General features: G+C 45.4%; 1 protein-coding gene across 2 annotated transcripts in view; it reads left to right on the top strand.

Moving 5' to 3' along the window:
* Positions 1–13,634, top strand: part of CABLES1 (Cdk5 and Abl enzyme substrate 1) — a 109,502-nt gene that overhangs the window by 43,316 nt on the left and 52,552 nt on the right. For both annotated transcript variants that reach the window (XM_045065444.1, XM_013051260.2), the window contains exons 2-3: positions 1,963–2,034; positions 7,451–7,543. In XM_045065444.1, the coding sequence (XP_044921379.1) occupies positions 1,963–2,034; positions 7,451–7,543 (165 nt within the window). The remainder of the gene's footprint in view (positions 1–1,962; positions 2,035–7,450; positions 7,544–13,634) is intronic.

Here is a 13,634-nt window from a genome sequence, read left to right on the forward strand (position 1 = left end):
GCATGTAGTTTTTTTTTTTTTTTTACTCCCCCACAACTATTAGTAGCCTACTATTGACCAGAAGGAAGCCTTACCAATGACAAATAGTTGATGAACACATATTTTGCACATTATAGGTATTATATACTGTATTCTTACAATAAAGGAATCTGAAGAAAAGAAAATGTTAAAACCATAAGGAATGTTAAAATATACTTGCAGTCCTGTTCTGTAGTTATCAAAAATGTTCACATATAAATGGACCTGCACAGCCAGTCCCATGGTGTTCGAAGGTCAAATGGATATTGCTTGGGTTCCCTTCATGAAGAAGAGAAGCACAGTCACCAAATTTAAAGGAACCAGTGGGTATTTGGGATTTGATTTTTATTCCCTTTAAGGGTACCAGACCTTAAATTCTCGTGTGTGTGTGTGAATCTATACCTGTTCAACTCATGAAGAGACCATCAGATGTACTGGCTTTACTGGCTTTTTTTTTTTTTTTTTCTTTTAAAGATGTATTTATTTATGTGACGGAGAGAGTGAGAGAGACAGAAAGAGATAGCACAAGCAGGCAGAGCAGCAGGCAGAAGGAGAAGCAGACTCCCGGCTGGGACTCGATCCCAGGACCCTGGGATCATGACCTGAGCTGAAAGCAGACATTCAACTGACAGAGCCACCCAAGTGTCCCAGGTGTACTGGCTTTTAGAAAACAAATCGGGGGTACCTAGCTGGCTCAGTTGGTAGAACACGTGACTCTTGATCACAGGGTTGTGAGTTCAAGCCCCACCTTGGGCATACAGACTACTTTTTTCCTTTTTTAAGATTTAATTAATTAGTTAATTAATAGCATAATAAAGAACACAGATGAGTAGGGGGATGAGTAGAGGGAGAGGCAGAAGCAGACTCTGAGCTGAACACTCAGCCGGATGTAAGGCTTGATCCCATAACCCCCAGATCATGACCTGAGCCAAAATCAAGGGTTGGACACCCAACCACTGAGCCACCCAGCTGCCCCATAAGATTTTATTGTTAAGTAATCTCTATACCGAGCATGGGACTTGAACTCACAATCCCGAGATCAAGAGTTGAGTGCTCTACTGACTGAGCCAGCCAGGCGCCCCTCAAATTTGGTTCTTTTCCAAATAAGCACCTTATTTTCCTGGTGTAGGAAGATGTGGATACAGCTTTTTGATAGGGAAATTGTCAGGTTATGTGCTTTTGTGAATGGACTTCTTTGTCCAGGGTGAACACCCTGGCCTGAATGTTGGATGAGAGCCTGTGGGGTCCCAGACTACATGCCAGGGCCTTCTATGTTCACCATGGGATTCACCTGTTCTTTCATCTGGCAAAAGGAATTAGATTAAGGAGGTTTTGGCTGGTGGTTTGCAATTCTTTAGCAGCCCCAGAGTCCATGTTTTACCTAATCATGCCCAGGTGTCTAATCTTATGGTCCCAGGGAAACTTTCCCAAAGGAGTAATGTCTTCCACGTTGCTAGTTGCTTTTGAAATCATGGCCATCCAGAGACCATAACTTTTTTATTGCATCCTAATGATTTTGAGATTTTATTTAATATGGTTTTAAAATGTAATATTTATCAGTTAACTTGGTTCAGACCATGGGGTACTTGAATACTTAACAGTATAATCTAATGTTTTATAAAAACTGCACAGTTTCCAAGTTAAATAAGAGGGACCTTGTCTTTTTTGATAAAACTGCAGCGTAAAAACATCAGTCACTTCCCTGATCAACATCAAGTGGCCCTATTAACCAGGGGGAATGTTCAAAATTCAGCAGGGTGAGATGGGCCTGGCATTTAGGGTGCAGGCTGGGAACATGGCAGCCTCTTAAAAGACAGCTTTTGTCTAGTCTTTTTTTTTTTTTTTAATGAACTTTAGTTTTTAGAACAGTTTTAGATTACAGAAATGCCGATCCATTTTACAATCCGGTTTTAACTTGTAGATTTTCTTCCCTCTTTCCTGCAGACGTCGCCTCATCTCCCAGAGATCATCCTTGGAGACCCTGGAAGATATTGAGGAGAATGCCCCTCTGCGGAGGTAAGTTTTTACTGTTGCATTTATGTGTATGTAAGTGGCCTGAAGTACAATATGACAGCTAAAGTTTGATTTTTTTTTTTTTAAGCCTTTGATCAGCAGAATTAATCTTTTTAAATGGTGGCCTGATCCCCAGACTCATAGTTTGGAAACACCAAGTCTGAGGACCACTAGAGCAGTATTAAATGTCAATTATGTATTGGGAAAGCCCAGTTTGCGTGGTGGATTGCGTGCTGTTTCCTTTGCAATGGGAAAGCTGCTGCTTGAAGACGAGCTCATCATTGTCCCAGCTTTCTTAGGCGCAGTGACATAGTGATCACGATCCTGGATTTCATTAGCAGGTGCCCACCACATGACTCCATCACCAGTTGCTGGGGGAACTCAATGGGGATAGCTGTGAGGGCTTCCTTGGGCTGAAAGTGATTTCTCCACTGGGATTGGAAAGGTGCTTGCTTGCAAGGTGTTTGGGAGATAGCAGTTGCTGAACTGTGCTGTGCCTTCGGCAGCTTTCCTTGCTCTCATCCTGCACCTCCCCGCCCACCCCCATCTATGTCTTGGTCTCCCCTGGCCCTTTTTGAGTGGAGGAGACTGTATTGACACAGCATAGCTCCTTCGATCGTCGTGGCGGTTCAGCGCAGTTGGTCGCGGGGTGCTCCTCCGGCAGAAGGAACTGAGCCAGGATGGGGCACAGATGTTTAACAGGGCATGCGCCGTGGCTTCACAGGGCAGGCGCCACGGCTTCGCAGGGCATGCGCCACGGCTTCACAGGGCATGCGCCTGGATTGCGCCGGGGGCGGCCCATGGAAGAACGTATGCTCCTATTGGCTAGCCCAGCTTCCGGTATCCACGTCCGCATACCTTTTGCTTTGGTTCCTGGCCCAGTTTCCGGAGTGTGGGCTCCTTTTTTGAGCTTGAAAGAGCGCGGCTGTGGACCGAGGCTTCTCACCCTAAAGCCCGCTCCTTCCCAGCCTGGGGCTTTGCTCCCGGGTTAGTCCTGTCCACGGACTACCTGGCTAGAAGCTGGAACATCGGTGGCGGATTTGATCAAAAGTATTGGGTGATAGCGGAGTCTAGCTGCGGATGTTGCAAAGACAAAAGTTAGAGCCAGCCGGTCCGATTTCCACTTTCAAAGTCTTTCTGAAAATGTACGTAATCTCTGGGACCCGTTTAGGGTGAATGGCGTGTGACTGTGTGATTAATGTGCCTTGGGTGTGAGTGTTCTTCTATCCCTCGCTATTAAATGTTGGGAGAAGGCGGTTTCCTTAGGTAGTCCTGTAAAAAGCTGCACAAAAAGTCCACTTAGGGAGCTGGCTCTGGTCCAGAGTAATCCTAGAAAGTGGAGGAAAAATATTCTCAGGTGGCTGTGAGCGGCTTTGGTATTGGAGCAGGTTAAGGTCACTCTTGGCCACAAATGGGGAGATCAGTGAATAGGACTAAAAAGCGCTTGGTGTGTCCAGAGGCTGTGAGAAGCCTCAGTTAAAACAGTGTAGTAGCTGTGAGTCAGCGAAAACCGGGTAAAAATATGTTACTCTGTCCTCAGGGATTCAGGTGGTTAAAGGGGGGCGGGGAGAAGGGCGAGGAGCAGTACGGTGCTGTGTGCTTGGTCACGTGCCGCATGTTCACCTCTGTACCTTCCTTCCAGAGTCCACCCAGGCTGATCTTCTGCCCTCTACCCTTCGTTGTCGGATACTACAAATGACCACAGTAAAAAGGGCTTATCTGCCTTAGCTATAACTTATCCAACACTTACTTATAGAATACTTAATTTCCAACAAATCTTGTGTAAATAAAAAATTTAAAAAACAAGTCTGAAACCAGGGGGAACTTGGGCGGTTTGGGAAGGCTTTATTTTCCATAATAGACTTTTTTTTTTCCAAAGTTCTAATATTTACTTAGAAAGGATGAGCACTAGATGCTGTACAGTATTGTTGAATGACTGTATTGTACACGTGAAACTAATGTAATGCTGTGTGGAATTACAATAGGAATAAAAATAACAACTAACTTAAAAATGTGCTTATTTCTCGGAAATAAAATTAGCATGGTATAGCAGAAGGGATATTCATTTGGGCGTCTGGGGTCCTGAATTCTTGGTTTGATTTTTCTACTAACTGGTTACAGGGCCTTGGACATTTTATTTAGCTTCTCTGGGGCCTCAGTTTTCCCATCTGTAAAATGGGAGGGCAAATTGACTGTTCTCTGAGGTCCTTTCTGGCTGGCAGTTTTGTGAAATGAATGTACCAGTAAGGATACTGAAGTGTTCTGGGAACCGTGGGGGCGGAAGGCTATTAGCCCAGCTTGCTTTCAAACTCAGCACATTGAACAAATGGCTGCAAGGCATCTATTAAAAACCTTTTGCATAATTAAGTGTAGGCTGTAATCAGTGCTAACAAGAAAGAGCTAATCTTTCATTAAATTAGTTTTTAATTTAATTCTATCCTAATTTAATTTTGCATCATTTAAGATGTATGTTTTTAAATGGATACTGAAATTAATTCGTTCTTTGCTTAACCTGCCACAAACTGAGGGCTCGGTCTTCCAGTTTCCTTGGCAATTGTTGCTAATGCCACAGTTCTCTTTTAAAACATTTTAGATTCCCTGGTGGGTTAGTTGAATGCTTTTAAAAAAAATGCAAGACAACACACAACTTGCTGAAGGAGGGGCTAGATTAGTAGCATATGCCCTTATAATTGGGGGCTGATACATTCTTTTTGAAAGTCTCACTTTTCTCTTGCATATCACAGTTTGCTAGTAAGTTAGTGTCCTGCACCTGCCTAGAACTCCAAGAGTTAAGTATTCCTAATGAGAGGCTTTGGACTTTGCACCTGCCTGGTGGTGACCTGGTACCCTTATTAAGGCCCAGGACATTGCTATGAGGTGTCCAGAAAAACCTCAGTTTGGTGGTGGCAGATGTGCCAGCCATCTCCACCTGCCCCTGTTTTCCAGCCTGTCTGGGTTGATGGGTACTGGCTACTGTACCGTTTAGTGATTACTGGTGCCTCCTCCTTCCCCTGTGAGTGCCAACAACCACCTGTGGCCCTGTTGCCAACTTCCAGTTCTAGCAGGAGGCAGAGGAATATTGTGCTTAAACCTGAAGGGTACCAGCTTCCAGCTGCTGGGGGGCAGGAATACCTATCCTTTACCCTCAGAGCCCTTGGCCCACTGTCCTCAGTCTGGCTGGCTCAGGAAGCTCTGCTATTTGGGAGGAAGCAGGGTAAGGGTGTGAGGACACTGCTGGACACTTGGCTCTCTCCAGAAACCAGTGGAAGCATAGCCTTATGCTTTCGGAGATTGTCTTCTCTCCAGTAGCTACATGTCTCTAGAACCTTCTGCAGTGTGTAGTCTGTATGAGAGAGACATTTGGGGCCTGCAGACTCAAATGGTCATTTTGGAGGTAGAACTGAGGCAGTTCAGGGTCCTCGGTCTGCTTCCAGGGAGCTGCCCCAAGAAGGCAGACTGAGGCACCGTGCTGTTGAACCTCAGTTAAGACTAACTCTGAGTTTGGAAACTTGGAGTGGGAAGGGGGATTGATGGGTGCTGTCTATTCAGACCCCGAGTGGAGGCCACAGGAAACATCAACTAAATAAAGGTCTTTGAAAGAATCTAAAACCAGGAATTCAGGACCAGTGGTGATAGCTACAATTTTAAGAATAAAAGAAACAAATAGTAACAGTATGCATGCTTTCTAGTTAATGGTATGTTAATAATCACAACACTGAGATTTGTATACAAATATTTACTTGTTTGTACAGATGTATTGGAATGTGTCACCTGACAGTTGGTGAATCTCTTGTATATAACGTTGCGTTATTCCTCACAACAGGGCCAGGAGGGATCTGAAATATATTACAAGTGATAGGGTGTCAGAGTTGGTGAGTTTGGGGCTGGAAGCAGCGAGGACCGTGGTTTCTGCTGAAGTATCTTAGACGCCCACATGGGTGGTGTGCATGGACCATGGACCCTGCCCTGATGTGGTGGACATGACTTACAGGGGGGCTTTCCCTTCTCTAGACCCAAGGACTGGGGAACCCCCTTTTTCCCCGATGAAACCTACCAAGTGTCTGATACCATGTCTTTGCTTTAGCCTGCACTCATTCACTTCAATATGTTGTTTTTTCCAAGTTAAGTGGGGGAAAAAATCATTCTCTGCATTCTCAGGGTATGGCTTCTAGGAAGACTGGGTCTTTACTAGAGGGTGAATGAGGGGGCTTGGGGAAACATACACCTGACGTCTAGGCCAGGGACAGCACCCAGTTTCCCTTGGAGTTGCTGTGCAGGTCTGTGACCATCCCTGTTGCCCACACCTGTACCCCAGCATGCCCCCGTGGCCCACCAGCCCTCAGCTGTACCTCCTTGTTGGGTCATCTTGTCAGTCTTACCTGAAGCCTCAGAGTTCAGAACTGACCAACCATCGGTGGTGGCCCCAGCCCAGAGCTCAGCATAGCTTTGGGAAGCCAGGCACTACTGCTCTAAAACTCACTCTTTGAAGCCTAAGGTCCCAGGTACCCACGACCCGTGGCAGGAGCCAGCCCTTGGGGCCAATGGTCAGACAGGTTTAAGTAGACCAAAAAAAAAAAAAAAAATGGGTAGCAGAAACCCAGAGACGTCACAGCTCCTTTTCTGAAGACAGGACCAAATTTCAGACTTATTTGTTGAATTTTTTTTTTCTTGCCCTTTTTCTTGCTGTTACAGTTGTATAACTTTAGAGTTTGCCAGGTAACTTTGAAAAATACACAAACAAGATCTTTGTAGCCTGTCGTGTGTTGTTAGTCCTGTAGTGCAAGCAGTGTCATATATTCCAGGAAAAAAGTAACTTTGAATCCAAGTCATTTTGTTCAACAAATATTCATTTAAAAATGAATATTGAGGGAAAAAAAGAAAGAAAACAGCCGCCCTTTCAAAGTAAAGCCATGACTTCCAGGCGTACAAGTTAAGCAAGTTAAGCTGGAACAGCCGTCCAGGTGGTTCAGGCCAGAGTCCTGCTATGGAAGAAAAATGATTTGGCATTGCTCTTAAACTAAATTTTCCAGTGTTTTTCTTCCCCCTGTAAATTCTTTAAATTTACAGTTTTCTGTTCCCATTACCAGTGTTGATACAGGAGGATTCTTTTTAAGATGACAAGAAAGAATAATGGCTTTGGAATCCGTGGGGGTTATGTTATTGTAACTCAGGACAATAGTTTTCATTAGCTGGCTTTTCAGAGACCCATATAAGTGATTATCAGGATTATCAAGGAAGTTGTCTTTCGTTGGTGTGTGGCTTTTTTTTTTTTTTTTTAAAGCTTCTAGCCGTATTGTCCTCATTATCCTGGGGGTGATTCAAACCATTTGTCTGGTCTTCCTTCCTGTCTTTGTGTGGAGATGTCTCAGCTGTCCTAGAAGCAACTGACCCGTGTTTTTGAAATGACTTTATTTTTCAGATGTCGAACTCTCTCAGGTTCGCCCAGACCAAAGAACTTTAAGAAGATTCATTTTATCAAGAACATGCGGCAGCACGATACCAGGAATGGCAGGTACCACGCTAGCGAGAGCTGCCCTGTCAGCCTCCCTGCAGTAGGAGGTGTTCCAGTGACGATGGGTGGGGGGACTGTTGGCCTGGCCAGAGAATCCCACACTGTTCTCACAAACAGGACCTCATAGAACCATCCCAAATGGACTGTTTTCCACCCCACTCCCACTAGAAACATCTAGAGAAGACTGTAGAAAATAATGCTCCCTGATAGTGACTAAAGGCTCAGTGAGATTCTCTGATGGACTATCTATCTAATTGCACTCAAATACATTTTTATAGAAAACCTAACAGAAAAAGTTACTTTTTGTTTTTTGTTTTTTTCTTTTTCTGCTTTGTTCGGTTTTCTTTTTTTTCACTAGGGCTGTATGCTCTGGTCAGTAAATATCCCGCCAGGTCTGTGCCTGAACTTAGTTTTGGTGCTGGCTCTGAGGGCTCTGTAGGAGAGCAGAATGACAAATTTGCCAGCAGGTTCTTTTTGGGTGCCGATTTTTATTCCTGGGCTACTGAGATCTGGAACACATGTCTCTCCAGTTCTTCCATTGTTCTTTTGGAAAGTGCTATTAAATGAAAGTGACTGTGATGGAAATTTCTATAACCCTGATATTAAAACTCCTGGCAACAAATAGGTCGGATTCTTGTTGCGGATAAGTCTACTCACAGCAGCCTGATGGCAGCAAGGAAACAGAGCTATAAGACCTCAGGGTCCCTGATGCTCTGTACCCTTTAGGCTCTTCCCCCATTAACCTATGACCTTTAGGCTCCTCCCCGTTGACCTGTGACCTGCCGAGTGTTCCCTGTGAATAGGAAGGTTAGAGACACCACCCTAGAGCAGAGGTCCTGCCATAAGGACCATTTTGTTTTAGTGCCTCTGGATTTACAGAAAACCATATAGCCCCCACTAATAATCTCTGAGCCATATCAAATGAAAGTTGCTAAAAAAGTCTTGAGTTAGATGCATGGACCAAGGCCCAGTGTACCTGTCTATAATTTGGTATAAAATAGCACTGTATAACCCAAAAGATACCACCAATGATGATAGAGTTTAAAGATTTGTTTTCTTGGAAGTAAATACCTATTTTTTTAAACCAACTGAAATAGGGAACATAATTTTCCAGCTTTTCAGTGGTTTCAGAATAGCAGAACTGAGTTCCCTCATCAACTAGGGTTTGTGTAGTCGGTGTATATTCCTATTTTAAATACAGTTTTTAATTAAAATTACCCAGCTGTCATCTGTTAAAGCGAATACTCTGAATCTCTCTCACTCAGTCTCACTCTCACAGTTATTGTGCCTTATTTCCTGAACCATCCTGTTTTATTTTTCTTTTGAGGCTCTTACCGAACTGAAACCTCACTCATGCCATTTTTAGTATAATTAATCATTGTTTATTTACATTTGTGTTCTTGTCATAATTTTTAACCATAAAATAAACGTAGATAGCCTTTAATTCCCAAATAAAATCAAGACAGAACCAAAGGAGTGGGCCAGATGAGTAGGCTTGCCCATCTCTGGGGGTGCTGATGCTGTGGAAGGGTGCAGAGGCAGCTAAGCTCCTGGCCTGCTGTAGCAAGAGGATGTAGTGAGGAAGATATTTGGGCCGATGGGCTTGCCGGCCTACAGGACAGAGCTGGCCTTCCTGGCACACCTTTGACCCAGGAACAGCATAAACAGTCCAGAAAGCATGCAGTTGCTAGCAGTTTTGCTGGGAAATTTCCAGAAGGAGTCAGGAAGGATTATTAGCTTATCTGAAGATCTGAGAACTGGAATTTAGGGCAGGAAAGCAAGCTAAGAGCTGTTGTGGGACCCACAGGCTATGGGCTGGGCCACAGTTTGTTGTATCTGCCCAGGTGAGAGCAGCTTCTCCTGTGCCAGAGGACAATAAAAGGGCTGGAGGTGCTCTCCTCTCTTCCTCTGCGTTATTGGCAAGGCTGGATTGTCCTTAGATGAAAGAAACAACCTGAGGGGATACCAGGAAGATAATATGGTTTCTGAGATGACAGAAGGAAATTGTGGTCAAGAGCTAATGAATGGGAGGATGTGACCCAGCCTTTTGAGAAAGGGAAGGAGAATTGCCCCCACCTCGGCTCGGCAGCAGCCATGAGATTGTCCCAACAGAGGGACATGTGGATGAGCTCTAGTCCAGTGGTGGTGGGGAGGAGGGATCCTGGTCATGCTCTCCGAGGGGAGGGGCGGGTGCATGGGCAGGGGTCTACGATTCTGCCACCTTGGGTGTACTGAGGCACCTGTGTGGCACAACACCAGAGGACACATTGTTGCAGTGAGGATTGAGCTCAGGTTTGCCTGCTAGGGTTGGAAAGGATTGAGGCTTTACAGGTAAGGCCAGATGTGTTCATTAGAGAGCTTAAAGATCTGGACTACAAATGGAATGGCCTGAGTAGTGGTATCCTGCCTCTTATACATGGGGAAGGAGACCGAGAAGGGCCCATCAGAGTCCTGAAGCCCAGTCTCACAGCGGTTCCCACTCAAGCCAAGTGTCTTCATGATGATCTCCGACTGGCACACACCAGACTCTCAAGACTGCAGGCTGGACCTGGGGCCTACTTGCCACTCTGGACTGAAGACCTCGGTATGGAGGCTGCTCTCCCCAGGCCTGCTGACTCTGTGACAGAGCCACCACCATGGAGGGGAATTGGGGCTCCAGGCTCAGACACCAGGGGAAGGAAGCATCTGTTCTGGGATTCATTGCCAACCCGTGAGTATGGAAAAACAGCTTAAAACAGGAAGGAGAAAAATCATAAAAACGGAGGACCAAATATGATAAAAGACAACACTTGCATCAAACTCAGGTGGACATAATGATCAATGTCAGGGTAGCTGCTTAGAAACAAACATTGGGGTCTCGGCCAGCTTCATGTTCTCCCACTTCTTTCTGTGATGTTAGAGGAATCTCAACAACATCTGAGGTAGAGGTGAGCACCTTCAGTAAAAGGTGTGGTTCTGACGGAGGATGGACTCTTCTTGAAGGAAAACCTATCATCACCTTCTTCAAAATCAGTGAATTCTCTGCAGCTGGCCTTGGGGACCTGCTGGAAGGCTTCGTGTGCTAGTAAAGTACAGAGCACCACGCTCAGCGTGTTTCAGGGTCATGTTGCTGACCTTTGAGCCAGGTGGGGCTGAAGGCTGCAGGCTGGACACAGGTTAGAGACCCAGTGATGGAAGCTTCGGCTCTGCTATTGGAACCAGATGGTATCATGAGTTCTGGACCAGCCCCATGTTGTGCTTCATCTCCTCGCGGTCAGGGGATATGGTGAGGGGATCCGCCATGCTCCGGTTCCACTATTGTTGTAACCCATACACAGGTTAGTGATGGGAAAGTTGTGTTGGACTTGATGGTTGTGAAAAAAGGTAGTGCTTGGCTGGGTTTTAGGAAGACTGGTCCCAGAATGTTCAGACTATGAAGTGGATTCTTGTGGCTACAATCCCATGGCCAAAAGGGATTATAAAACACGTGGATCATACAGTGATGATGGGTAACATTTATTAAGTGCTTACTGGGTACGAGGCTCTAAGTACTTTATATGCTTTGTTTCATTAATTCAGTGGGTATTTGTTGAGTAAGTGAGTAGAGAGATCTTCTAAGTGACTTCTAGTCTTCAGAACTATGTATTTTGAGGAATGCAGAGAATTTAGAAACAACCTTGAGAAGAAGGTATTGCTTAACACAATAAGTGTTAAGTAGAATGATGCTGGCCAGAGATGTCCACGTCGTATCCCTGGCGCCTGTGAATATGTGGTTACATGGCAAGGGGAGTTGAGGTCGCGGATCCTGGGTTATCTAGGTTTGCCCAGGTAATCACCGGGGTTCTTAAAGGTAGAAGAGGGAGGCAGCAGAGTCTATGTCAGAGTGATAGGATGTGAGAAAGACTCACTCGCCATTGTTGGCCTTGAAGATGGAGAAAGGGGCTTTGAGCCAAGGACTGTGGCGGAAGCTGTAAGAGGCAAGAAAACAGATTCTTTCTTTGAGCCCTCAGGGGATCTGGCTCTAACCCCTCGATGTTAGCCCTACAAGACCCATTTCAGAGTTCTGACCACCAGAGTTAATAAGATAATGACTCTTGTTCTAAGCTAATGACTGTGGCGATTTGTTACCGCAGCCATAGTAAACGAAAACACTCAACATCCCAGTTTACAAAGGAGGAAGCTGGAGCACATGACTGGAAAGTGAGGGGTAGAATCCAGATCCAGGCATCAGATTGCAAAGCTCGTTTTCGTAATCAAAGGGAGAGGTGGGAGGTTAAAAATCTAAATATTATAAGACAGTATGTCCTGGTGGATTTTGAGAAAACTATTGAATTCTTCTTTTAAAAATTTATTTGCTAAAGGCCCCAGACTAGTAGGTAAGCTTGGAAGAATAGTTTGAGGAGCCCTAAAGTCCCGAGTGAGGAAAAAGAATTGAGAAAAAGGAAGAATAGCTGGCAGCCTTGTACATGGCTGGTGGGAATGTAAAATGGTATAGCCACTATGGAAAACAGTTTGGCAGTTTCTCAAAAAGTTAAACATAAAATTATCCTATAACCCAACAATCCCACTACCAGGTGTATTCCTAAAAGCATCGAAAAAAGGAGTTCAAATCATAGTTGTGTGCCAGTGTTCATAGTAGCACCGTTTACAACAGTCAGAAGGTGGAAACAAACTGAGTGTCCATCAGCAGGTGTCTGCGGATAAACAAAATACGGGCTGTCCCTGCGAAGAAATAATACTCAGCCGTAATCAAGGATGAAAGGGCTGCTAACATGCCTAATAAAGTAGGTATAAACCCTGAAAACATCATGCTGACCAAAATAGGCCAGACGCAGAAGTTCACAGAGTGTATGATTCCATTTATACAGAGTATCTGGAAGAGATAAATCTAGAGAGACACTTGCAGATCAACATTGCCAGGGACTGGGTGAAGGGAGATGGAGCCTCTGTGTGGGGTTATGGAAGAGTTCTGGAAGCAGTGGCGGTGAAGGCACGGCCTTGCGCCTGTACTTATTAACGGCCAGTCGTACACCTACGGATGCTTGATTTATTTTCTGTTCTATATGTATTTTGCCACAATCAAATAAAACACCAGCGATAGCCCTGGGGCTTTTCAAACCACATTCAGAAGAGGGAAGGGAGAGATGGTTAACTTCTTGGGGTTGATGGTATAAAGACCGAGCAGAAGTCAGCCGCTGGCCTCCTTTTCGCTGCTCTACCCGGTGGAACTGTGAAATGTCGACTCTAAACCAGGCGTCGGGCTGGGCACACCACTGGCGCTCAGTAAATAGATACCACTTATTGTGGAATAAGTGAACAGAGAGGCCTTATATTTTGAAGTGAGTGCCAGTCCTCGGGGCCTAGATCCCAGGGAACGGAAAGAATTTAGAAACAACAAATGACCTTTAAAATATCACCAAGAATGAAAGAAGTTCTAAGTCAACTGCCAGGCAGATGTTGCCTAAAAAAATCAAAAAGAGACCAAGGTGGTAGCAGTGGGTGAGCCCTAAACATCACAAGTGAGCAGGCAGGCCTCAGGCGGATTGCTGGCAGAGCTGGGAGGACTGGGAAATAGATGGTTCATGTGCTTTCCAAGCGAGTGGAGGTTGATAGCCGTCAACATGACCTCACTAAGGAGCCACGTTAGGTTAACTTCAATTCTGCACTGATGGAATCACTAGGTTAGTAAATTAGCGGAAATGTCATAGACGTGACATTTCTCGATCTCCACAACATGTTAGACTGTTCCTCGTTATCACTCAGCCCAGCATTCACTAGCTAGGGGATTGTGAAGCCAGAGCCCCTGCACGCAGTGACTGCTGTCTGCCTAAAGGGGACCCTGAGGGGCCTGGCACACCATCTTCCCCGGAGCATCTTGAGTGCTCCTCAGAGCCAAGGCTAGCAAGTTTCACCACGGGCTGTACAGGGGGCCAGAGGCAGGGAGAGGAGGGGAGCTGTGATGGATGACCACCTGCACCGCAGCTCGCCAGCGGCTGGAGATGCTAGACCCAGCTCAGGGTGGTTCCGTCAGCAGGGGTAACTGTCATGGAGGTTGGTGATGGTTTTCAGTACAGGGTAAAGACTCTTCAGAAGTGAAATGTATCTTGGAATC

Source organism: Mustela putorius, unplaced genomic scaffold, assembly GCF_011764305.1.
Source record: "Mustela putorius furo isolate JIRA1106 unplaced genomic scaffold, ASM1176430v1.1 tig00003858_pilon_pilon_pilon, whole genome shotgun sequence".
Lineage (NCBI taxonomy): Eukaryota > Metazoa > Chordata > Mammalia > Carnivora > Mustelidae > Mustela > Mustela putorius.